The sequence below is a fragment of the Perca flavescens genome, chromosome 20 (genome assembly GCF_004354835.1).
Source record: "Perca flavescens isolate YP-PL-M2 chromosome 20, PFLA_1.0, whole genome shotgun sequence".
Taxonomy (NCBI): domain Eukaryota; kingdom Metazoa; phylum Chordata; class Actinopteri; order Perciformes; family Percidae; genus Perca; species Perca flavescens.
Window position 1 is genome coordinate 6460407 of NC_041350.1, and position 26987 is coordinate 6487393.

A 26987-nucleotide genomic window follows, 5' to 3' on the forward strand; every position below is an offset into this window, starting at 1 on the left:
AGAGCTACAGCAATCACGTAAAACCAGACTATGGTGCAGGTAGATTTCTGAAATAGTGACTTTATTCTTGTAATAGCCTATTATAACTTTATTTTTCTCAAAATCACGACTAAGAACACAGATATACTGTATTTTGAATGTGCACAAAGTTTTGGACATTGCTCAAACACATCTGAGATATTACAGTCCAGGGGTTTATTAATAGGCCTACATTAACAACAAAAGAGCAAAACAGGAGGGAGGAGTAAATGATGCCTAGGCTACATGTGTGCTGACTCAGCTATAATTAGAAAAGTCCATCCAAAGGAGAATACATATTTGAAAGCAATACATAATGCCTGTTAGCCTTACTTCAATATATTCCATTATGTTTTTATATTTGGATTGTAATCTATTTTTCTCTTTACATAACGATATTTGCAGCATACATTGATTCAGAAAAAGGTAGAAATAGGTGCATAAAAATTCACCAGAATGCAGGAAATGAAGTGTTTAATGCTCAAAATTTTCAATCATTTTAATTCTTTTGGTGTTATTGGAATAAATAACACTTCAAAAATCTTTTTTAGAAAAGTCTCAACATAAATCTCATTCTGAACTAAAAAAGGCTGTTGCTGCAATTTTGTTAATTTTACCGAAAAAAAACCCAAAAACATTTATTATTAGATGAGGAGCCTATGATCAAAATAATGAAGTTACTGTCTATGTCTGACCTCGGCTGGCAGATGTTCACGTTAAAAAGCGTGTGCGCGTGCACAAGCACTACGGTCAGACGCAGTGTCCCGGTTTCAGCTCCCGGAAATCTGGTCACCCTACAGTAGCAACACAAAAGGAGCTATTTCATTAGCTGGGGCAGGGCACTCCAACACAACATAGTTTATCATAGCTTGGGGTTAAACTGCTATCTGATGTGCTAAAAGACAGCTAACCTTCAAAGACGCTTCGCCATCCTTTTTGCTGTATAGATACTACAAACTGGCTCTCCGGATTGATCCACCCCCCCTTGTCTGTCTAGTGAGGAACGATTGTATATGCCTTCGCTGTTTTAAGCATTCAGCCTTCATTGACAGACGGCTACATGCAGGGGTATCAGTTCACTAACCAAACGCCCAGGATCTAATATCATTTGCCAGCAAAACATTCAGATCTGCTTATATCGAAATTTCCGAGGACAAGTGGAGCAATGAGTGATGACAGAGGAGATGCTATGTTATTATTGTTCGGTCTGATGAATTCTTAGACATTAGGGTTAACGTGTTTTATGGACACTTGTGCCCCTTGATTAAAATGTTTTAGGTGTACAGACAAAAGTCTTTGGTTCAGTAAATGTAATTTCTTTTGAAGAGATTAGATTAAAGCCTGCTAATTCTTTTGAGGCTTTGCTAGTTGGTTTGGGGTTTGATAGCATTTAATAAACCGTGTGTATGTTGGCTGATAAGTATTCTATATCCACGATGTTCCACTTCCAGGATTGCTTCGTTGTCTGTAAACTCTGGTAGATTTATGAGGACTATGGTTAACTGCTCCTCAGATCTCTGCAGGGTAAATCTAGACAGTTAGCTAGACTATCTGTCCAATCTGAGTTTTCTGTTGCACGTCTAAAACAACCTTTGAACGTAGACGTTCCACCAAAACAAGTTCCTTCCCCAAGACTATTTTGCAGAGGCGCCGTTGCTCCTTAGGGCGCTCAGCTCCGCCCAAGACGATTGTGATTGGTTTAAAGAAATACCAATGAACCACAGCATGTTTTTCTCCCATCCCGGAATGCTGTGTGGACTCGCCAGACCCTCCTCCGCAGCGCTGTGGAGCAAGGTCTGGCAATGCGAGGCTAGCCGATAAGTAACAAGATGCCATTATATACCTTTTTTATTTTTCAACTGTAAAATGCAAATTCTGCTCAGTGCATGTCTTGGTTCACAATAACCAAATACAAAGGTATGGTATGTGTTAATGTTAAAAATGATCTGCCAAAATATTAACTGATTTCTTTCAACTTTCAAGTGTTATTATCAGCCTCAAAATCCAGTATATGTTGGATTGTAATCTGAGTTTAAATCTAACAGTACCTGAATTCATTTGAATCCCTTATTAAATATTTCGGTTTGTGACTCAAATGTAACAGCAAAACATGAGAAGCACAAAGTGGGGCTAATATCAACGGCGTTTCTGGCTCGCAGAAAGCACATTGCTCAAACAGTTTCCATTTTGTCTTTTGTTAAGTCAATCACAAAATTAACCTTAATTAGCTACTGCGAATATAGAAGTCGAAAACTTTGGCCATTCTGGGCAGCGAAAGCAGTAGTCGGTGCTGGTTAAAAATAAAGCTCACCACCTAAATGTTTTGTACTAAAAGCAACCAATGGTTGTATGAAATGTCACCCATATCACATGGTTGCTACATTAGGCAGCAGTAGTTTTAATTGGTTCATGAACCTTTATCGAGTGACAGAATTCGGAGTCAATTGTTAAATAATTTGTCATTTTCGCTCTCTCTAATTGTCATTCACAAATGCAAGAAAGAAATGCTTGCCCTTTAGAGGCCCGGATATACTGCAGATCCCCGTACTACAAGCTTAAAGAGAATGTTGAACACTCCCCCGTGGCATCATGTACAGCAGTAGCATGAATAGTGTAGCTTTCGATAGGTGGAGGTGTCGTACAGCTCTGTGTTTTCCTGTGGCTATTTCAAGTCTTGGCTGTCTCACTCCTCAACCTTGGTGTTCTACAGCTGCTGGGGATGAGAGATGGTGTTAACACTTCTAAAGGCGTAAATCAACCCCCCCACTACCCCCCACCCCCACCTCCCCTTTCTCTCTTGCTCTCTCGCTCACTGCAATGTTGTTCCCTTCACTCGCTATCTGAGCTGAGAGGTGATTGGAGTCTTCCCAGTCTGATAATGGGCCACACACGCGCGCACACACACACACACACACACACTTTTTTACAGCCACAGAGAGAGAACTAGAGAGAAGGAGACTCATCAAGTAATTAAGGCCCTGGCTCTCCCTTGAAAATTAAAGGAATGGCCCTTTGCTCTCCTCTCTCTCTCATTCTCTCCGTCTCTCTCTCTCTCTCTCTCTCTCTCTCTCTCTCTTCCTCTTCCTCTTCCTGCTGGGCTGATTGCTGTCTGGTTTTTCTCCTCACCTGAGTATTTCACGCTTTCTTCCAGGCAGCCAACTCATAGTGCATTGTGCTGGTGATTACCCCACTGTGGGTAATTGCGGCGGTGGTTTGCTCAATGTTATTTCCTCCAGTCTCTGCCCATACAGAGGAGGCACCTCCCTCGAGAAAGCAGAGGTGTGTGTGTGTGTGTGTGTGTGTGTGTGTGTGTGTGTGTGTGTGTGTGTGTGTGTGTGTGTGTGTCTGTCTGTCTGTCTGTCTGTCTGTCTGTCTGTCTGTCTGTCTGTCTGTCTGTCTGTCTGTCTGTCTGTCTGTCTGTCTGTCTGTCTGTCTGTCTGTCTGTCTGTCTGTCTGTCTGTCTGTCTGTCTGTCTGTCACTGGGAGGGGTGAGGTAGTGCGCATTGTATGTATGCATTTCTTTTTACTTTCTTGAATAGGCGTCAATGTGTGTGTGTGTGTGTGTGTATGTGTGTGTGTGTGTGTGTGTGTGTGTGTGTGTGTAAATACAGTAAAGCTCAGCAGGTCATGCACACAGTCACTTCCATCTCTTATGTCCTTGAAGAGTAAAGCGGGTCAGAAAACTGCTTTTACCTTGGCTCACTTGTCAGGAAAGTCATAAAGAGCCAGTCCACTTCACTACCTGACAGCTTCCTTCACCCTTCAACCTCAGTGTCTCAGACACACCATATCTTGTGGGTTTCAGACCAACAGGCAGATTCATTTTTGTTGTTGTTGTTGTAACAAGAAGCAGCCGACAGTTAAAATGTGATATGTGTTGATTTAATTCAGGATGCTCCGTGGTTAGCTCTGTGTTTGTCTGCCTATGTATCCTGGCTGGACCTAGCTCTAGCCCAGCGTGAGCTGGCTCCAGCCCCACAACCCTCAATAAGATAACCGGATTTCAACACGAGAAGGATAGACGGATGACAGTAGATTGTGTGATACAATGAAAAGAAGCAAACCCAGACCACTTGCTGCATGTGAGGACTGTAGTCTAATCACTGAATTTCTTGACATTGATATTTGTTGGGTGGCTCAAGATCATGGTGCAAAGGACCCTAGGGTGAAATTACTCCGAACCATCCCTTTAAATGCTCAGAGAAACTGTTTGACCGCGGCGCTGTAAGATGTCCTAGTAGGAAGAGCATCAGTGGTAGGGAGTAATATTGTCAATGTGTCATTAGGAATAATGCCATTAAGATATAAAAAAAGAATTTTTGACATACAGTAAAAAAACATAAAAGGAAACCACCCAACTGTTTTAGGAAACTGTATTTCACATGATTTCTGTTGTTCTCTCAACTTGCAAGAGGATTTGTTGGGAAAAAATTCTGCAATATTAAAGTTGTCTAGATTCAGGGTCCAGGGATTTCTCCTGTTAGTTTCTGCTGTATCACTGTTTTGACAGTGTGGTCAGTGTAATGCCTCAGTGGGATTTAGGGGGTTGGGGTGGTTTAGTTCAAGGATATAGTGGATCAGGTTTTTTTTTCTTTTATAGACTGAAACCCTTTCGAATTACTAACCTCTGTGATGTCTGGGCATGGATAGGACTCCAAGGCGCTCTGAGCAGACTGCCAGCTAAAGTAACAAAAAGTAGTCAAAATATGGGTATGAAGCTTGGCTTGGCAATGGATCTGTTCTCTGCACAGCTGGACAAATGGAAACTGTTCCTATTTTTATAGGAGATACAAGGGTTTGGGTCAAAATGAATCCTTTAAGTTAGAAATTATATGTGTACTGTTTCGTATCTGTTATCGGAGTCTGTGTTTGCAGGCCAGTCCAGTGGAAGCATTGATTTCCACAGAACAGTTTGAGGAAGAATAGATAAAGCTGCCAGCTGGCTTTATTATCAGACCAATCCCATCTCCTGCTCTCTGGCTAAGCAGACCAGCTAACAAACAGACCATCACCCAATAAACACATTTGTACACAAGCACACATTATATTCGGTGCTCAATGCCAAGTTACCTTGTTCTCAACTTGCATTCCATCACTCCCCTCCTCTCCTCTCACCTCACCCTTTGTTACCACGAGAAGGTGGCTTTTGGACTTTAGGCAAATGTTTTATTTACATACACAGGGTAGTTTAAAGATCTTCCATATACAGCAGAGGAAAAACCAGATATTCAGCGATCCTGTTCTTACTTTAGTCTGAGATCCAGCAAAACGTGTAGCCATATTCTGACAATGCTAGTTTCATCAGCAGCACGAGGCCAAGAAACCATATTCCCTACTTCACCTTGTGTGTGTGTGTGTGTGTGTGTGTGTGTGTGTGTGTGTGTGTGTGTGTGTGTGTGTGTGTGTGTGTGTGTGTGTGTGTGTGTGTGTGTGTGTGTGTGTGTGTGTGTGTGTGTGTGTGTGTGTGTGTGTGTGTGGGTCCAAGAGGCAGTGAACAGGCGCCGAAAACAACACAGGATATGGAACACAGAGAAGGAGAGCAATACTGAGTGAGATTTCATCTCCTCTCTGCATGTATACATATCTGCCAGAATGTAGGTCAGGCAGCCCCAGTCACTCTCAGAGCCTGGGAGAAAGACGTGTGTGTCTGCGTTTGTGTGCATACACATCACATGAATAAAGCATGCCTCCCTCCTGTAATATGCGCTTATTTGTGTGAGCCCCTTGTCCTCATGTGCCATATGTGTTTATCTTTAAATGACGGGAGAGATTTAGTTTTCTGTGTGTGTTTTGTGTCCGTCTGAAATGCCTGTCATGTACAGTATGTGTCATAGAAAATGTCGGAGCGGATATCACAGCCCACTTTCCAATCTGCAGTGTACATAACCATACAATAGGGTTTTCGTTGTGTGTGTGTGTGTGTGTGTGTGTGTGTGTGTGTGTGTGTGTGTGTGTGTGTGTGTGTGTGTGCGTGTGTGTGTGCGCGTGCGCGCGCGCCACAGCAGCCTGTCTTCCCAGGCTATTTACAGTGTGTACCCTGGCTTTGATAGATATAGGAGCCCAGTAAAGGGCAGGCATGGTCCCCTATCATTCCCCAGGTAATAGAATGTGAGAATATCACACGCGTGCACATGCACGCACACTTGTAAGAGTCTGAGCTGAGAAGAAGTCCTTGGTCATATATTCTGTGTGTGTGTGTGTGTGTGTGTGTGTGTGTGTGTGTGTGTGTGTGTGTGTGTGTGTGTGTGTGTGTGTGTGTGTGTGTGTGTGCGCGCGATTGTATAAGACCTGAGATTGTGTGAGTGTGCATCAATTGCAGTTGAAGGCCTATTCTTCCTTCCCCTCGGTCTGTCACTGTCCTTGGTGCTGAAACTGCAGACTAGACAGACTAGTACTGGAATACCACTCACAAGCACACACATTAAATACAGTGCCACAGTGTGCTGTATTGTTGTATTGTAGCTTTCCCTGTTGTCTAGTTAGACTCCTGCCATTTGACATTTTTCATTTGTCTTTCTTGTCCCCCCCCCACATCCCTTTTTCTGATACACAGAGATATACGCGGGGAATGTGGGCTGTGTCCTGATGAAGAGTCAGAGAGCTGTGATTTGTCATCAGCCTCCACATAAAGACCTTCATCAGAGGACAGACCCATCACTTACACTCTGATTATAATGACCAATGGGCTGTGTGTGTGTTAGTGATGCACCGATGTGAAAATTGTGGCCGATACCGATAACCAATATTAATATTGCTGTTATGGCCGATGCCGATATCTCTGTATAGAACACATTTTTTATGATAATCAAATAAGGAACTATTTTCCAAAAGGCATTTTTTTTACTTTTGTGATTTATTTTCAGAAATCACTGATATTGGGCACCTTTACCTGTGTGCAAAATATGACTGTCATCAGATTTTCAGAAGAAAATCTAAATATTTATATAAAAATACATTTTTAAAAGGATACAAGTGTGTCCTGAATTCACACTATGAATAAGCCAAACCTGAGTATTCACAATAAACATCTAACTCACTTGAGAACAAGTCACTGTATTCTGTGAACATTGTACAACAGTTTGAAACTTTAAAGTACAGTAGTAGGCCTTAAATGGCCAAAGCCAAAAGTATTGAAAGAGGTAAAATGTGAAAATGGAGCCAGAACAAACTGGACTGAACAGACACTGGCTTTTGCAGTCTGAACTGGAAGTACAGTAACTGCCAAGTACTTAAAGGTTAGGCCTAACCCTTGAAATTATAGAAATTGGTGCCTTCTAGGCCGAGATAAGCCATAAAATGCGTTTTTGCTCATATGGATGAAAGACACCAAATCCCAGAATGCACTTGCTTCGCTGCTTAGACTCTACTCCCAAGCCACATCCACCTACAGACCGACAGTGAGGCAACATTCAACTCAACCCAAATGTGTTTTATTGTCATTTCAACCATATACACGAAACAACATTTCACCGTGGCTGTAATGGTTACACATTTAAAATATATAAAAACGACATACGAAACCGGTGTTTACAGTCAACCAAGCGCTAATGCTAGTATGCATTAGCTGAACTTTACGTGTGTGTGCAATAGCTACATGTAGCAGATTATAAACACAGTTGTAAATTTGCGTGAAATGTAGAACGGTCGGCATTTACTAGTCACAAACTTCCCCAGCAGTTAGCATTTAGTTGGATACAAGCAGCTAATTTCTGCACAAGTCCGTGTTAACAAAATCTCCACTCTTACCCGGCGACATGTTTCCACAACAAGAAAAACACAGTAGTCTCTGAACTCGCGATTGGAGTTTCGTTGAAGTTGGATGTACTCCAGTTTGTTGTCTAATGAGCAGACACTTGCAAACAGGATCGATGGAACAGGTGGCTGGCTAGCGTTAGATTTCCACCTAGCTAGTTCCAGCCCCCGTTTGCGTTTCACCGCTGAGAATGTCCCCCCATGATCGCCGCCGCTACTGCCCACTCCGGCCGCCGCTGCTGCCCGCTGGTCAAACTAACCTGTACGGCGGGCCGCAGCAACCTCTTACTTCCGAACATTCATCTCTCCCCCGCCCACCGAGAGCCGGTGGTCTACTAAAGTTTCCAGTGTCCCACTTCGCCGCAGATTCCGTCTGCAAAAACCAACATCCCCGCCCACACTTTTTCTTCTTCTTCTTCTTCTTCTGATTTCAGCAGTATAGACGCTGTTAAGCGTATTACTGCCCTCCACAGGTCAGATTTAAATCTAAATTCTCACACACTCACATCTAAGCCTACACACGTCAAATACACAGGAATGATTCACATCGGCTCTATTCATCGGCCCTATTTTGACATCGGAACGATACCGATGTGTAAAAAAATGACCATATCGGCCGATATTATATCGGCGGCCGATATATCGTGCACCACTAGTGTGTGTGTGTGTGTGTGTGTGTGTGTGTGTGTGTGTGTGTGTGTGTGTGTGTGTGTGTGTGTGTGTGTGTGTGTGTGTGTGTGTGTGTGTGTGTGTTTGTTTATGGTGAAAGCAGAGGGAATTATGTCAAAAATCATTCAAACCTACGTTGGATTTTTTTCTAAGTACAGTGAGAAACCATAGGAGTGTTCCCACCAAACTTCTTTCTCTGAAGTTATACGTTTGTACGTGCACAGTGTGCTAGCTATCCTTGCCCCAAAGCACTTGTTTTACCGCAATTGTTTTCTGAAAGAAAATGCTTTAAGGGCACACCGGTGGCTGTAATCAAATACAAACCAGCTTCTGACGCCGATTTCAAAGACAAAAAACAGCAGGACCATAGTCGTAAAAAAACAACAACAAAAGTGTAGTTTGAGTGGCCCTTTGTTTGCGCCATCCCCTTACAATTCATTTAAACTGTTTCCAGCTTGGCCATGTTTAAGATTCACACTACAAAGGAAGTGGACAAAAAAGGAGAAGGGAAACAGAGGTTTGTGCGTGTGTGATGAAGGGTAAAAAAGACCCCCTGCTGGTTCAAAGTAAAGTCCGCTTACGCATGTAACCACCACTGCTCCTTTTACATAACACACAAACAGGCACTCTGGTGTGTGTGTGTGTGTGTGTGTGTGTGTGTGTGTGTGTGTGTGTGTGTGAGCGAGAGAGAGAGAGAGTGATGGGCCGTCTGTTAGGCTCCCTATGGGGGCCTTCATTCTTTGTGATGGTCCCTATACACCATCAACACCTCATCTGTTCTCTCCCATACATTCTCTCAATTAGCAGCACCGGATGGAAAGAAACAAAGACAGGCAGTGTTTGAGTGCACATGTTCATTCACCCCTCCATCTCTTTTCCTTTCTGTCTATATCACTTTCTTTGTCGGTTATTTTAGATTTTTTTGACAGAGTAGGACATCGGCTTCTTTACTCGCTCCTCTCCCACCTTCCACTTCACTCTCCCTCCCCTCTCCTCCTCTAACCCAGCAAAGGATGGAGAGCTGAGGAGAGAAATCATGGAGGCAGGCACGGATCATTAGCTATATTTGTCCCCACTTCCTGCAGAAGATGATAGATCTAGCTAATTACCCCATGATGCCAAGCCCCTCGCACACGCCATGCGGCCGTCGTTATGGCGGAAATCAACGTCGGCTTGGCGTGTGCCGCATAGCTGATGCTATATGACTATTCATGAGCTCAGAGTCGATGGAGAAGAGGACATTTCAGATCCAGTAATGGCTGTATGTGATTGTTGTAGAAATGATTTTTAACAAGCATGTCTTCTTCTCTCCTCTCTATGTAGAAAATGAGTTTGGAGGAGACGTGGTGAGCCGTTCCTCTCCAGCTGAAAGTCAGTAGGTCACGGTGGAAGCAGACGTCTGGACCTAACAGCTGTCTCAACCCCAAACCCTTTCAGGTGGTGTACCACATCCTGTTTTTCCACATAAACCTGTTCAAATGTGTTTTATCGTGTTCACAAGTTGCTTCTGATGCAGGCCTGCTTGAAAAATGTGAATTGTACTAGTTTCTATTGCCACATTTTTCATTATGTTTTATACATTTTCGAGGTGAGAGTCCACTTTCACAGTGTGTAAAAGGAATGAATGCTGAATATGTCCTCAGTAGTTTTCAGCAGAAAATACCTCCGATATTTAGTTTGAATAAAGATCTTATTGCACCATCCAATCTCCCTAAAAATTCCATGGTTTGTAAAATGGGCACCTAGGAAATCCACGGCACAAATATAAACAGAAACACAGCATAGAACATAATGACAGCCACGTGATCAACAGCACTGCTCATAGCACTAACTACAAACTGAAAGGAATTAAAGACCTGCATGTTTGGTAATATCAAATCATTTTTCAGTGTGTTAAATATGATCATGCTGTTTTTACTGACCTTTTTATTGGCCTATTCAATAAAAAAAAAAAAAACTGGTTCAAACGTAAGCCAATGCAAAACCGTTTTTAAACGTACAATATGTAATTTTCTGCCACTAGGGGTCTCTCAATAGAAACCATGGATGTAACCACGGACTTTTGATGGCATGGTGAATTTGCGTGGGATCATGGGAGTTGTTGTCTTCCTCGTTAACCACCGTTGCCGATGAAAACGTATCCGTTCACAGACGAGTTCATCTATTTAAGTTTCAATCACGTTCCGTTTAGTGACGTTGATTCATGTCATGTCATTTGCGTGAAATAGCTGCAGATTTTCCACATAAATATTTACATTTTGTTTATGGTGGTAGCTGATGGGTTGCAATATTTTTACCCGTCATTCAATCATTACTATTGGCCAGGCGTCCATGCTTACGCAAGGTAACGTAGCCTGATTTGTTCAGGTCCTATCCCCTGACCAATCGGCTATCCTAACCTTAACCATTCAAGGTCAGTGCCTAACCCCAACCAGTCGAGCTGCTATTGAAGGGAGGGTCTTGGCGTGGCCATAGTGGGAAACAAAATTTGGCTGATGGGTTAGCGAGTGAGCAAACTAACATTAGCCAGCAGCTAAAACCACAATACCACTATACAGTATATATTTCATGTCATGTGCCTGTGGGGCGATATGGTCTGTTCCCCAACTGATCATTAAACATTGTGGTATTGCAGTTGGCACCCAGCACCGAGGTTTGTGCTGGCCGGGTTCGGGTTGCTGTAGTCGCTGTCTGGGGGCTAACTATGGATGTGTTCCTGGGGCTGGTGTCCGCTCTTATGCCGACTGAAGTCTTTAAGCGCCGGGGAGTGAAGCAGAAGGACCGGAGTGCACTAACTGGCTAACTTAACATTAGATTTGTCGACTACAGCTAACGCTAAGTGGTGAATTTAATCATGGGTTAGCCCAGCATTGTTAACCCAGGTCAAAACAATCATACTAAAAATAACTTTGTGAGTGTGTTGAACGTTGTTGTAACCTTCCAGTGTTACCTCACGGTTTAGCCACCAAGCATTAGCATGAGCTACCCGTCAACATAGCAGATTGTAGTAAACTAGATTAAAAAAAAAGGTAATTGCTGTATTACTGTGTTGCAAAGTGGCATGTAATCAATGAAACAATGATGCTGTGTGGCATGGAAAAAAGAAGCTGTATTGCTGTTATTGAGCATGATTCTGTGACGTATGATTTACACATACTATCGAACATATCTTCTAGCGTTTCCCGTGTTTTGACGCAAGTTCGAGCAACTAGAGAGGTCAAAGGTTATATGACGCCATTGACAGGCGACCAAATGACTTGCTCTGTGTCATTGATTGAAATTCCAGATTTCTCTGGGTTTTAAAATTGTTGGAAACATTTGGGATAATCTGAGTACACAAAAAAAAAAAAAAAAAAAAAAAAAATAAAATATATATATATATATATATATATATATATATATATATATATATATATATATATATATATAACAAAGACTCCTGATGCAACAGCAGATTCATTTATCCTGCCCCCCCTCAATAAATGCAGTAGCAATGCAGTTTTCAATGATGAAATATTTTAGATAAAAGGCAGTCCACCTGAATAGAATCAAGATTTTAAGAAGGAAAAAGTATTACATATGATCCACTCAGGCTGTATAGGAGTCATTCAGGTAACAAACACAAATCCTCCCCATCCTGTACACTAACAGCTTTCTCTCATCACTGGACCAGCTGATAAATTGTCATATTGTATTCTGTTCACAGCTATTTTCAATCTAACCATTTCAGAGCCCTGCACTGCTGCACCAGCCGCCAAAGCCTTTTTTTTCCCCCCATACTAGTTAGGTATCACTCCTCTAGTCTCTCCTTCTGTCTCCATCACTCTCGCTCTCCTTCTCACTCTGACTGTCAGCGCCCAGACGCTCAGACGCTACCTCCACAGCCCTTCACACTAATTCAGATTCAGCACATCGGTTTGGCACACATGTTTACTGTCACTAGATGATGCATGGCGTAAATACCTATTTGCAGTGAAATTTGATAGTGCCGGTGCAGTTTTGGTGTGCTCCAACCGCTCCACCGTACAGAAAACCAAATGTGAGAGTAGGTGTGTGTGTGTGTGTGTGTGTGTGTGTGTGTGTGTGTGTGTGTGTGTGTGTGTGTGTGTGTGTGTGTGTGTGTGTGTGTGTGTGTGTGTGTGTGTGTGTGTGTGTGTGTGTGTGTGTGTGTGTGTGTGTGTGTGTGGCGGAGAGAGTGGGTTGGGGGCGCCATATGCCTGAAAAGCATTCTCCCAAAACTTCAAGGTGAAAACAAAGGGAAACTGATAACGATGTGAATTGTTGTGACAGATGTCTAAGTAACCCCACCCCCTCATCACCACCACCAAAATGATAAGCACGCACGCACACACACGCGCACACAAAATGCTTGTTCTATGTCTCAGTGCATATTACATTAATGTTTCATTCCCAGCAACATACCGATTCTTCTCTATCAAACAGCAAAAAGCCTCTTCTTCTTCTGCATGCAATTTGTCTGTGTCCGATGGCATTCCCGTGTCCTGTGTAAAGATGAAGACACCTAATAATAGGCACAGCCACTTTAATTTCAAGGAAGAGAATTTACATTCGTCTTAATAGTGACTGTACAATCAATACCAACACAAACACGGTTGGCATTTGGACAGCTGCTTTTTCCATAAACGTACGATGAATCAAATCCACATTCCTTTCACAATATGCATATGCTTTTAAAAGATGCCAGTCTAGTATGATACTTTATTTTTGTGCTGAATTAAACACTTGTGTTTATGGCCTAAGATGCTGTGCATTTGAAATGGGATGCAGCCTTCCCTTCATGCGGCCATCTCATCCCAGACCTTGTGTATTCTGGATAAAAACCTTACACAAAATATGTTGCATAATGTACCACATGGATTAAAATTCTTGGACGCACAATACAAAACATGGAGGAAAAAAAACCTTCTGTAATAGACATTTAGTGGCAATGAATAATATACATTATTATTATTTTGAATTATCATAATGTAAATTATATTTGAAATAAATGATAAAAAATAAAAACATGCATATATTGGCATTAAACCACTCTATTGTCCTTGTCCTATGAAAAAAAAAGAAATGTATCTCCACAAAGAAAAGCTTTTTGGCAATGCATTTTTTTTTAGGTTATCCAGTTTATTTTTAAAAGATTTATTAACCCTTGTTTTGTCTTCTCATCCCATGAAATCAAAATTTAAAATGAACTTCATTTGGTGCTTTTCCCCCTGACCTTTTTCTGATGCTTTTGACGTTTTTTTTTTTTTTTTTTTTTTATATATTTTGTCAGTTTTTAAGCACTTTTTGTATTCACTGTCAATAAACCTAATTAATGACATTATACCTAATTTTTGAGTAAAAAAAAAACAAAAACAGAAATGATTTATTTTGAGTAATAGTTAAGATCAGAGGATGTTGAGTGGATCACAGACTGGTTTATGTCAAAGTTTAGTCTGGATACTGTTTTGAAACCATTTAAAAAAAAATGTTTTTCAAATGCTATAAAATTGAATAAAACGCCCAAAATTCAAAGAAAGTAATGAGTAATTTTACTTGTGAAGAACGTTGTATCCTTATAACGTATATCCATGTTATTTTGTTGTTGTTTTAATTTGGTTGAACAGAACCCAAATTTGACCCGAGGACAACACAAGGGTTAATCTTATGAAATAGAAGATTTTTCTTAACCCAAAAAGGCACACTTTATCTGAAAATTTTAAAAAATCATTAGAATTTTTTCACTGGACAGCAATGTTGTGAATTTTAAAGTGCAATTAATTTGAAGTCTTGTTGAAATAATATAAATTGCTGTAGAAATAGGAGAACAAGCTGAATTGGACTTTGCTTCATTATATGTGTTTGCTTAACTAGCCAACCTAAACTTTTGGCGACTCCGTGGTTCTTCATCTCATTCATTATAGGCCCCTACAATGCCATTGATCCAGGGTCTAATCGAGACGCAGACAGAGAAGGAGTGGGCTTCCTCCTAATCCTCAATAAGCACGCTAACCTTCATTACAGCCGTGACATTTTTCGGGGCTGCTATAAGAGAGAGACAAAGCCACAGACAGAATACGAGGGGCTCTCCAACGTATGGTGAGCCGCGCAGGCGCGCATGCTTCCTGGGTCCAACGCTCACAAGGAGCCTTGAGGGGAATTAAGCAGAGACGACAACAATAACAGCGTTGCCGGCGTTATTGTTGCTGCTGTTTGGATTCTTTTGTTGGAGATGCTGTGTTGGGCGCAGATGCAGGCCTCGCTTCAAAACCAAGGCCCTCGGACAGAGTCTGACAGCTTCAGATAGGCACTGTTAGTGTGTGTCTGTGCGCACTTCAACTAAACATGCATTCATATCTTAGTCCACAGATGTTTCTTTTAACATTCTGCAAGCAGGTTGAGACTATTTCTCTTGTTCATTCATTTCATTTTCAAAACCGCTCACTCTAGTAGGGTGAAGCGAAGATCGGCCAATTAGGGGGCGATACAATCAAGGTAGACTCGTTTTGGCCAATAACTCAATGAATGTAAATGAAAAATTTGCAATTGCAATTTCTTATATTGTCCTATATCTGTGTTGCCCGTTCATAAAGCATAAATGATTACCCAACTCTGTGATACATCTTCATAGCCAACTTCATTCCAACTAATTACACAATTCTTGGTCAACCTCATTCATATTAAATTCTACATTTGATTAAATTTGATTTAATAAATTACAGCCTGTTTCGCATATTGAACCATCCGTGTTATTTTTGGGGCAATTTCGTTGAAAGAAACCCATATTTTTGACAGAGACTTTAAAAACGGATCTGTCGGCCGCTTAGCCCAAGACGATTGTGATTGGTTTAAAGAAATGCCAATAAACCAGAGCACGTTTTTCTCCCATCCCGGAATGCTGTGTATCCACACAGCCAGACCCGGAGGAAGATCTGGCAATGCGAGACTATCACTGGGTATTTCAGCACAGAAACGGCAACAATGAGAACACGGTAACTAAAACAGAGAAAGAATGAAAAACTTAAATATTTCGAAGCTTAGATTTAAATTAAATTAGGCATTGAATTAATTGTTGTTGATGTTTTATGTGTATTTGAATGTGTGGCACAAGTGAGCTCTTGTGTAAAGAGGTAACCACACGGACATTTAGGGCAGGGCGCTATCATGTCTGCACCCTCTTGTTTCGACATAGAAGACTCCATGTGCTGTGAGAAAATCTATGTATGCAACATGATTTCTCTTCCACTTCACAGTGGGTTGCACATGTTGTCCCTACCGCTCGTTCTGCAGATTGTTCCAGAGAAGCTTAGATAAAACAGAAGAGCAGCGATTAGACCAATGAGAGATGCTCAGCGAGAGGGGACTAACTCCACTTTGCTCACATGACTACTTCAGTAAAATTCAAGGTTACATGCGTACACACTCACGCTATGCCTGAAAGGAGAGGGGAGAGAACTGGATTCATGAATTGTTATTTCCCTTTTTCCTTCCCTTTATTCCCCAAGGAAGTATTTTATTTTCCATTGCCATGGTAACCATTAATACAATTTTATTCGCGGTTATGATTTTTTTGGCTCCTAACAATCACAAAAATCGCTAAAAACAATTATTTTGCACATTACATTTTGCAAGTTTACTCGTATTTTGTCTTGTGTTCTGAATGAGAAAAATCAAAGTTCAAACGGGAGAAGTATTTCTGTTAATTTGTTTTGCCACTTTTTAAAGTCAATATACGCAACATCCAATAGTCCATGAGTAATCGTGGTAAATAATCGTGATTTCAGTATTGACCAAAATACTCGTGATTATGATTTTTTTTTCAGCCCTAAACCACGTAAATCCTTTATGTACAATATATATATATTCTATATTTAGATGGTTTAGATCAGGGCTGTAGTCAAGTCCACCTTTGTCGAGTCCAGGAAAAGTCCAGGACCAGGGCTAGTCAAGACCGAGTCAAGACAGAGTCCAAATGAGAGACAGTCAATACCGAGACAGAAAAGAAAGAATCCTCTTCCTTACTTACCACTTACTTACCTGATGTCAGAGATCTTCTATATTAAGATGATCATTTTGCTTTATTATTTGTAATAATCAAAAAGCAAGTGCAGAGTAACACACTATCACATCAAATAAGGCCATATTATTTACTGAAAATATTAAACTTCTTGATCTTATTACTTGTCCTGAAGAGTTCATACAAAGTGATCGCTGACATTGTGTCTGTGGCCAAAGTGAAAATGATGGATTCCTTGGTTATTTATATATATATATATACCTCAATCATATTGAGGTATATGATGCAGCCCGGCGTATACCAGGCGACCAATCTCTATGCCTGTTCTAGATAGATTTTGAATTAAAGCTATAGTGCCTAGTTTCTGTCGCCCCCATAAGGAATTCTAAGTAATGACAACAACACTGTCGGCGTGTCCACATGACACAAGCCTTCTGTTATTACGCAGTGCCCCCACCCCTCCTCCACGCAGTTGCTTGTAGCCAAGGAGGACACGGAGGATTAAAAAGACATGACAGACTCTTCAGAAGAGGTTATCTTCACTTGAGTTTCTGCCCGCGAAAGTCGCCACAATCTTCTGAACATAGCCATAGTGAGAAATCCAGAGAGAGTTGTGTGGAGCTGATGGTCTTAATTAGCTTTGTATCAACTCATTCGGCAACGGCTTAAATGTAACGGACGTTCATTAATATCAAAAAGTTACGTACAAAAGCTTTAAACGAATACCTGTTTTCTGGACGAGCGCGCTTCATCAATGGTTTTGTTTTGAAGGAGGAAGTTACTTTAGAACCAAAGCATATAGTGTTGGACTCAATCGGGACCAACTACAATATTTGTTGAGTCTGCGACAAGTCCGAGTCCCAATACCAACGAATCCAAGACAAGTCCGTGACAACAGAATTGCGTCTCGAGTCAGAGTCCGGAATCAAGGACTACACCCCTGGTTTAGATCACCCTCCCCAAAATACTCTGGGTCCTTCCCCTTCCTGCTTTGCTACAGTAATAAGATTTACAAGGTATCCTTGCCTTTCATCATTTGATTTTTTTCTCCCGTTGAAACATTTATGGGCATTCATAAAGAAACACACCGTTAGGGCTGAGGGGCTTCTACAGTACTGTAAGTGTGGTGTTAATAAATCATGTTTAATGAAAAGAGACATTCAAACAGGGCCACGGCCCCCGTCATAGTCCAAACCCAGCAAGCATGAATATTTAGGGACATTTGGAAATAACAGAGCAACGTTCAGCCTCCTCAATGATTTAAGATGTGTTGGTGAGGAGGTAGACCTACCTTTAGACCGATACGTTGGTCTGACATTAAAGAGAGGTGGGAGGGAGGAGAATGCTTACTCTGGCATATGAAGAGCTTGGAAGGCCTGATTACTGAGAAGGAGACAGCATCAATGGAAACCATGCAATTAACGTTTGATGGTGTAATGTCTGCAGTACATCTGTTACGCGACTGAGGCTGCATTAACATTGCTACGTTTTGCTCTTCAAGCGCCATTTTGAGCCAAAAGCGGTCTCCGTGCACACGTGTTTCTAGCTCCAGCAGAAGAACGAACACACCCGGACCGCAGATCTCATCAACATTCTCGTATACTGGGCATGCGCATGCCAGGGTAAACAGGAAGCATACGCCGCCCGTTGCTGGTAGTTGCCATGGTGACGTTAGTATCTTAGTCTTGGACAACAAGACCTCATGACTCATGACTCATGACCCAATCAGGCGGCGAAACATTGGCGTCAGTGTCGGTGTTGCCAAAGGTCTTGTTTGGGGTCAGCCCAATGGTCCCACAGCCCTATGGTCCCACAGCACAATGGTCCCACAGCCCTATGTTCCCACAGCCCTATGTTCCCACAGCCCTATGTTCCCACAGCCCTATGTTCCCACAGCCCAATGGTCCTACAGCACAATGGTCCCACAGCCCTATGTTCCCACAGCCCTATGGTCCCACAGCCCAATGGTCCCACAGCCCAATGGTCCCACAGCCCTATGGTCCCACAGCCCTATGGTCCCACAGCCCTATGTTCCCACAGCCCTATGTTCCCACAGCCCAATGGTCCTACAGCCCAATGGTCCCACAGCCCTATGTTCCCACAGCCCTATGTTCCCACAGCCCTATGTTCCCACAGCCCTATGGTCCCACAGCCCTATGTTCCCACAGCCCTATGTTCACACAGCCCTATGGTCCCACAGCCCTATGGTCCCACAGCCCAATGGTCCCACAGCCCTATGTTCCCACAGACCAATGGTCCCACAGCCCTATGTTCCCACATTTCTAAGAATTCTTTTTTCGCTGAAAATTAAGCCCTATGTCTCCACATTTCTAGGACATTTTCAAAATAAGGTCTCTGTTCCTACATTTCCCTTCAATTTAATCTTTCCACAACATTATTTAGGATTAGGGGGATACAATCTGAAACAAATTTATGAAAAAGGAAATGTGGGAACATAGGGCCTAATTTTGAAAAATATCTTAGAAATGTGGGAACATAGGCACGCTCCCCTTTGTTTGCGACCGTTGAGACTGCAACCCTACCCTGCAGATTCCAAACCAAAATAGGGTCAGAAGTGTTTTCAAATGTCTCCCGTTTTAGGGGGTTGTGTAACGCCAGAGCAGTGTGAACCCGAGGTGTAAATGTAGCAAAAGATGTTTGTTTTTTAAACCAAAATGTAGCAAAGTAAATGTAGCATGATAGACGGTCACACATGGTTGGACAGATGGATGAGATGGATAGGTGGATAGATGGAGACAATGAGAAATGAATACTTCCAAAATTATGTTTGGCGTCATTTCAAAATGTGAATTTATATCCATTCTAAAAATGGAATATATGATTACTCCTAAAAACGTCTTTTTTTTTTTTTTTTTAGGAGATTTTGTCTTTCTTAATTCACTAACTAATTCATTAGTTGATCTGTCTTGGCCAAATATGAGTCTTTGCATAATTTGTTTGAGATATTTCCTGAAATACTGAGTACACTTCTGACTTTATAACCAGTGCTACACCAAATATTGCCTTTTGATTAAAGAGATCATTTTGTATAAATACATTCATATAAATTCAGCAGGACAGCTGTTTGGGCCGAGAGTTTTTCTACGTTAGTTCTCATCTACTCAGCAATGATTAAAGATAACCGGTATCCAAAAGTCTGTCATAGACAGTACAGTACACAAAGTGTTACATCTAAGTGTTCCAAACATCAGGTGTGATTTGCATGTTTGACAAGGAGGGGAAAAGCACCCTGAATGTGAAGGAACATGTATCCAAATTAAAGATCATCGTCTGTTGTGTGTTTAACAGCTTGTTTGTGCCTTCTCTGCAGATGGAGGTGGATGCAGACGATAAGCGCCATCGAACACGCTCCAAAGGTATCTGGACGGACACACACACACACACACACACACACACAGAGCGGCGCTGCCATTCAGGGTCACCTTCACTCCCCCAACACAAACACACACACAGACATGCACAGACACAAGCACACACATATACTGTACACACACCACTGCACAAATCCCAGACTGTCACAGTTGAGTTGCCTCTTCTCACTGCTCTCTCTCTCTCTCTCTCTCTCCCTCTCTCCCTCTGTCTATTTTTATATATCTTACAGAAACAGAATCAAGAAGTCCACATTTTAAGAGCTTTTTTCAAAATGAAAGATCTCCCACGGTGACATCTAATCCTACAAAATGATAAATAGTCCAAAGTGGAAACAAATAATGGAACTTTAAAAAAACAAACAGGTGACTCAGTTTTAGCTGATAAACCTGGGGGTAAAACCCTAACAAACTCAAACACAATAAAATAAATCGCTATGGCTATTATTTGCCTGCCTGTGTACAGTGAAAAACATCAGACCAGATGTGCTCATCAGAACATTGGCTTTCTTTTATCCTTTGGAGGCATTGGATGACTAGTCATTATGCGCTTGCCCTTTATACAGCAACAGAAAACTAAAAGAAACATTGAAAAGGCTCCCCAGCACTCATCTTACTCCCTACCAGCCCCCCGTGTCCCCCCTCACAGGTTTGAAAGCATCTAAAAAGAAGTGAGCATGTTTTAATTAAAGGACCCTCTTAATGTATATTTTATTTCCTCCAAACTTTAGAAAGCATCTTACATCTTTGACCGAACAAAGAACGAGGTGGTGACCATTGTTCCGACATCAAGTGGATCAAACACGGTGTAGTGAAGGCTGTAGCCACAAGGCCCTTGTTTGATTGAGTTACACGTGTCCTCTGCTTGTCGGCCAAAGAGAGAACAAATGTGTGAGTGAAGGACTGACACTGAAATCATCTTTAGGGTGCAGTGTCGGAAATCACTCCATCATTCACTCATTCGCTACTCCTTTTATATTCGAGAATTCAAATCCTCGATTATGCGGCATGTTTTTTTTAAAAATGCGATGGAATATGCGGGATATTTATGCAATTTTATGCGATGAAATTGCGGGAACTTGCAAAAATTGCGGGAAATTGCAAAAACTACGGTTTGATGAAAAAGAGGAAAAAAGGGATTCCCCAACACCCTGCTTTTCGATGATGTTCACGTCGCGTAATTACGTCACTTCATAACGTTCCCATGGCAACAGGGGAAAACTGCTGCTCTTGTGTGAAGTAAACGCAACATTTTTCAACTTTCTGTTAAGATATATGTGACTTTTTTGCAACGAAAATGTGGGGATTATGAAATCATGCAAGCCCCACATATTTTGCGCGGAAATCGGCAATTTATGCGGCGAAATTGCGGCGTATTTGAAACAATTCGCCCCCCGCATAAATATGCGTACTTTGGCTGATTATGCATTGAATTATGCGATCGCATAATCGCGTTTGAGACTGAGAATTCATTAGTTTACTCTAAAGAGAGCAGCAAAAGTTGATATCCAACACAAAATTGTAAAAATGTTCTTTTTTAAAGTTCTTGTTGTGTGTGTGTGTATGTATATATATATATATATATATATATATATATATATATATATATATATATATATATATATATATATATATATATATGACACTGAAAAACAACTACTGTATAAGCAGTTGTTCACTATAGGCTGTACATGTTTTATACTATTTTAGATAAACTCTTTTAGATTACACACTATTAAGAAATTGTTCTTTTAAAGAAATGCATTTTGCAGGTTGGATTTCTGATCTTTTCGAAGCGCTAAATGACCAACATGAGGCAAAGATATTTTCTGAAATTAATTAATTTAAATTGAGTTGTTCACACAAATACACAAGTGCATTTACAGTATGCATTTAACTGAGCTTAACGTGTTAATGTATGTCATGGTAAACCTACACAGATCACCAGTCACAATAATCAACTATTGAGCAGGTTTCTTTTTATGTGTTGTACAAAGAGCCTGTGGATTTAGCATCCACAAGCCAGTCCTGTTTCATAATCTCTCTCTCTTTCTCTGTTTCTCTCTCTTAGTGCCTGTGGATCCAGCATTAACGGAGCTTTTCAGGTCAGTGGGATTGAAAAAGTGTATTGCACTGATACACACACACACACACACGCACACGCAAAGCAATACAAATGCACAGACAGGCGGAAAATAGCTAGAGAGTTACAAACACACACACACATAAAATTGGCCTGCTGTTGTCTCAGTGCTGAGGTACAGACAGTCAAACAGTGCCTGGGTCAACTGTCACCTTATTACCAACCAGAGACATTCCAGTCTTTCCTCCACTGTTCCAACGCTGCCTTCACGTCAGCATCTGGTCACTAAAGTGTGCTCTGATGCCAGTTCGTTCTCTTTCTCGCTCTTTATTTGGTCCCTCTTGCGTCTCCTCTCTATGTTTCCGTTTCTTCAGACACAAAGAGATGCTTGCAGTATGGATAGTCTTCTTTCTCTCTCCTCATTCCTCACACTGTCCCCGTCCCTCTCTTTTGACATCTTCAATGTCACAAAAGATGATAACAGCAAAACAGAAACAACGAGCGCCCCATTCTTTCTTCCCTCTAGTTAATACAATTCCACCGTATGAAAAATGAAATAAGACAGTTGCAACTACTTATGTATATTTAGCATGATAGACAATTATCAGTTCATTGCCCATGCAGCACAACTCTTTCACTCTTTCTACGCCTACTTTCCTAAAGTTCTTGTTGGGTGAGTTGAGTGGGTGGAAAGTAGAAGACAGCTTTATTTGAAATTTGAAGGTTTTTCTGTCACTGGAAAATGTTCTTCCTAGTATTTTAAAGAGCTATTGTCACTTTTTTAGAAATGCAAAGTTATGGGGATAAGCTTAACTGGACTTCTGTATTTTATTTTGTCATGTGCATGTGGTTCCTGCTTACTTATTCATTGGATTTTTTAAATATTTGTCTAAGTACTCGACATTATCACCGTTATTGATGTTTTTTTGCAGTCAACACACATTCCCTACAATTATGAGAAAGATATTGTTCATGGTTGCTGCCCAGTTGCATTGCAGTCCAGCACATAAACTCAGGCTACATGTCATGTCTCAGTGTTGGGATTCCTCGATGTAGAGTTAACACTCTATTTAGGCTTTAAAGCAGGGGTAGGTGGTTTTCATTTGGCGTCATTTGGCAAAAAATCCATAAAAACCTTTCAGCATATTTTAATGTAAGTGTTCTGAGCGAAAACTAGGTTCTGCACCTCTTCTTGGCTCCGTTTTCAAGCTTTAGAGGACTTTAGACTTTGGCCAATCACAGGTCATTTCAGAGACAGGACGTCCCTATTGGCTGTTCCACAAATGCAGATGCACGTGCACGCCCTTCAGAACGAAAGTTCCTATTCCGGAGTTGACAACAGCTGTCTACACTGCAAAGCAACCTAAAATAAAAAGGAAGACTGACTTCTCAAAAAGAGAGTCTGACAAAAAAATAGTGGTGGGGGAAAAAATCGATACAACATAGTCTCGCAATATTTTCCGTGGCAATACTGTATCGATACACACCACGCCAAGTATCGATCTACTTTTATATGTGTTGGTCAGTTTGTCTGCTTGACAATCCCATTTTGCAGCAATAAAATTGAAGTGATATGAACAAACAGAGAAATGTATCTCTTTAGTTATCTTGACAAAGTTTTCTTTTGGGGGACATCATTTGAAATTGGGAAAAATTTGAAGTTGGTAATAAATTGCAATATATCGCACAATATTGCAATATGTTTAAAATTGCAATAATATGGGATTGTGACATTAGTATCGTAATGATATTGTATCGTGTGGCACCCCTCACAAAAAAGGCAATAAAACATGACAATATCGGCTAAATGTTTTTGCTAATAGTTTCTGGCGAGCCCCGAAGCCTTTAATTGGTCTCATCGGTATTCTTCGGACCAAGTTTGATACGTACGGGAAGTGTCGAGGGCAGCTATTATGTACGAGGGCTGGTATCAGCAGCCCACCTGCACTGCTGAAAGCTTAACTTCGTTACACAATATACGAGTGAGTTTGTAACACTGTTTAAGGTTTGGGTGCCTCCATTTCCAAGACATAAAAGCTGAGTAGGCTGAAGAAGGCAAGAGCCTTTGTCACGCTCAGAGTGGGAGGCAGTGGCTACTTCCTGGAAGCCATCCTGGTACATGCTGAACTCGACAAAAGTCTCAGTAGCAAAGATTGTTGTTCATTTTTTTTTTGCCAGCACTAGTCTGGCATTTGTTGATCATCTGTGATGTGAAGATATCAGATTTACAAACCAATACATTTTTTTGCATCCTGGTCACAGTTAAGTAATATCATCCTAGCGTCCCTCCTGCATGCCTTCTGACAGTACTGTCAGTCAAAGTGCCAATCACAGGGGTCAGCAGTTAAAGCTACAGTGCCTAGTTTCTGTCTCCCCCATGAGGAATTCTAAGGAATGACAACAAAAATGTCAGCGCGTCCACATGATACAAGCCTTCCATGATCGCCCCCCCCCAACCCCCGGGTTCGGTTGGTAGCCAAAAAAGTACAGAGTTTGATACCCAACCCCAGCATTGGAGCATCAAAAATAAATGAGGGAGACCAGTGGCCTAAGGTTATGAGGGGCCCTTTTATGGTTGAGAGGCATGACCGCTTGCTCGGCTTGACAGATGTGCTCAGCTTGTCAGTCCTGACAGATTTTTCACCTAAACTAGCTACCGTTTATTGTATCGTCTCATGATCAAGTACAAATGTATAGGTATCCTACATCGCTCTGTGCACAATGACTCAGCAAAAAATGCAATTATTTCAAAAATAGCTTTGTTGCCACTCAAATGTAGCAGCCACTCCTAAGCATTGGCCTTATTAGAGACCTTATACAGGCTTATTGACTTATGTTCCACACAGTGCAACAGTCTCTTGGGGGGGATGAGGATTGTAGCCCAAAGGATCTAACTGGAGTTCATTAACGTTAGCCACTCAGCCCGCCTGCACACAGCAGTTCCAGTTCTGACTAGGTTAGGTTAGCCATGTACAGAGAGGCTAGAATGGTTTTAACATACACATATTTATTTATTTTCACTATTATTTGCTTGCAGTAAAGTATAACCTGTTTTGGAATTCAATGGTGGCTATTTCAGTGTCCTCTACTTGTCTTTGCAAGTTGTTTCCACCCCAGTAATGTGTGAATTTCATTTTGTCCTTGGCTGTATGGTAGGGGGTGGTTGCAGCTAAGATAAGGGTTCCTGCCTACCTATATATCAATACAATATTATTCCACCTGGAAGATTACTGTGTAGCCTTTAGCTGATATTCATAGATTGTACAAGGTGTACTCTCGCTTCTCTCTCTCCTCAATCCTTCATCCCCCTCCACTTTCACTCTTTCCACCCCATTCCCCATTTTCTGTCATTCTAACCCCCCTCTCTTACCATTTTCTCTTTCTCTCTCTCTCCCCCTCACTCTGCTGCTGCCTGCAGATAGTAATTAATCAGGGGATCGATGTGAAGCCTATCTCCAGGCTGAGGCGTCTATAATGTCGATAATGCTGCTCCATGGCCTTTCTCCCCGGAGAGCTGATAGTCTTCAGGACGAACACGCTTGACTTTGCATGGAGCAGCCTGGGCTGCGTCAGATACGCTGTTGCTGTTATGCTTGTGTATTTTTTTTTTTTTTTTTTTTTTTTACAGCTGGATCCCGACCCATAAATGGACTATTTTTTTATAATGCAAGTTACTGTTTTCTTTTAGTTTAGCAGTTAAGAACCTATGATGCCAGAAATGCTATTAAAGAGCCCCTATTATTCTCCTTTTCAGCGTCATATTTGTACTCTTGGGGTCTACTAGAATTTGTTTGATGTTCAAAAAACATACTGTGTTTCTCATACTGCCCATTGCTACAGCGACTCCACCTGAAACACTCTGTCTGAGATCTTAGCCCGCCTTCCTGAAAAGCCCAGTCCACTCTGATTGGTCAGCTGGCCCACTCTGTTGTGATTGGTCAACCAAATTCAAACAAGCCACTGAACTAAGGTCTATATAAAAGAGACTTCAGATACAGTATTAGGGGACCACTAAGGTCTATATAAAAGAGACTTCAGATACAGTATTAGGGGACCACTAAGGTCTATATAAAAGAGACTTCAGATACAGTATTAGGGGACCACTAAGGTCTATATAAAAGAGACTTCAGATACAGTATTAGGGGACCACTAAGGTCTACATAAAAGCATCCAAAGAGCACTATGTCATGGGACCTTTAATTAAGGAATTTCAGACCGGAATGTGGGCGAACCGTTTTAATAATGGTATCGGCCTCAAAAATCCAGTATCGGTCGAGCTGGAGTATACATGTCGGACACGTCAGATGTTTTCACATTGATTTGATTTGAGTCCCTCATAAATGATATGTAAATCATTCTAGATTTCAGGTCACATCACGGATATAGCAGTGAGTTGCCTGACTCTCCTGGCATCAGACATCTTCAGCAGTTTAGAGATGGAACTGGCAAAGTACTCCTAGACCCTCAGAATAGGTAACCAAAGTCTGTATACTGTATGGCCGAAGTGTACGTTTAGCAATGAGCTTCTGTGAGTTTCTTTGAATTGGTATTGTTGGTACACCTACAGTATTTTCAGGGTACAGGACATGGATTCCTCACATAGAAACAATTTCAGCGCAAGGTCCAGGTTTGATGACACGTGCGAAGAAGCAGTTTAGAGAGGTTCACCCGTGCGTCCTGGCAACTGCCCTGTGTCGGCGCGCGATGAAAGCAGCCACAGCAATTAATAAAGACGGAAAGTGAAGGCATCCCATTCCATTCAAAGCCCCAATTACATGGTTGAATTTGTTTTATGAAAGGAAAAAAAATAAAGGTAGCTTTAACAGAGACCCCCATCTCAATAAACATCATCATGGTTTTCATACGCAAGGTGGGGTGGGGGAGGGACTGTGCCAGACAGACAGCTCACAGCATAAACATTCCCTTCCACATCTCTTTTGTCATTTGCATATTTACAGTCTGCCATGCTAATCGTGTTTATTGGGGTGCATAAGTACTGCGTATGGGCTCAATAGGGGAGGGTAGCTTTGTGCCAGAGACCGCATGGTAGAGGCACTGGGAT

At 41.6% G+C, this 26987-nt stretch overlaps 1 protein-coding gene across 1 annotated transcript in view; it reads left to right on the top strand.

Annotated features, from left to right (window-relative positions):
* myt1lb (myelin transcription factor 1-like, b) overlaps nucleotides 1–26987 on the top strand; it is a 119396-nt gene that overhangs the window by 31317 nt on the left and 61092 nt on the right. Inside the window, exons 2-4 of the mRNA XM_028565968.1 lie at nucleotides 9763–9876; nucleotides 19785–19830; nucleotides 21914–21947. Of these exons, the coding sequence (XP_028421769.1) occupies nucleotides 19785–19830; nucleotides 21914–21947 (80 nt within the window). The 5' untranslated portion in view covers nucleotides 9763–9876. The remainder of the gene's footprint in view (nucleotides 1–9762; nucleotides 9877–19784; nucleotides 19831–21913; nucleotides 21948–26987) is intronic.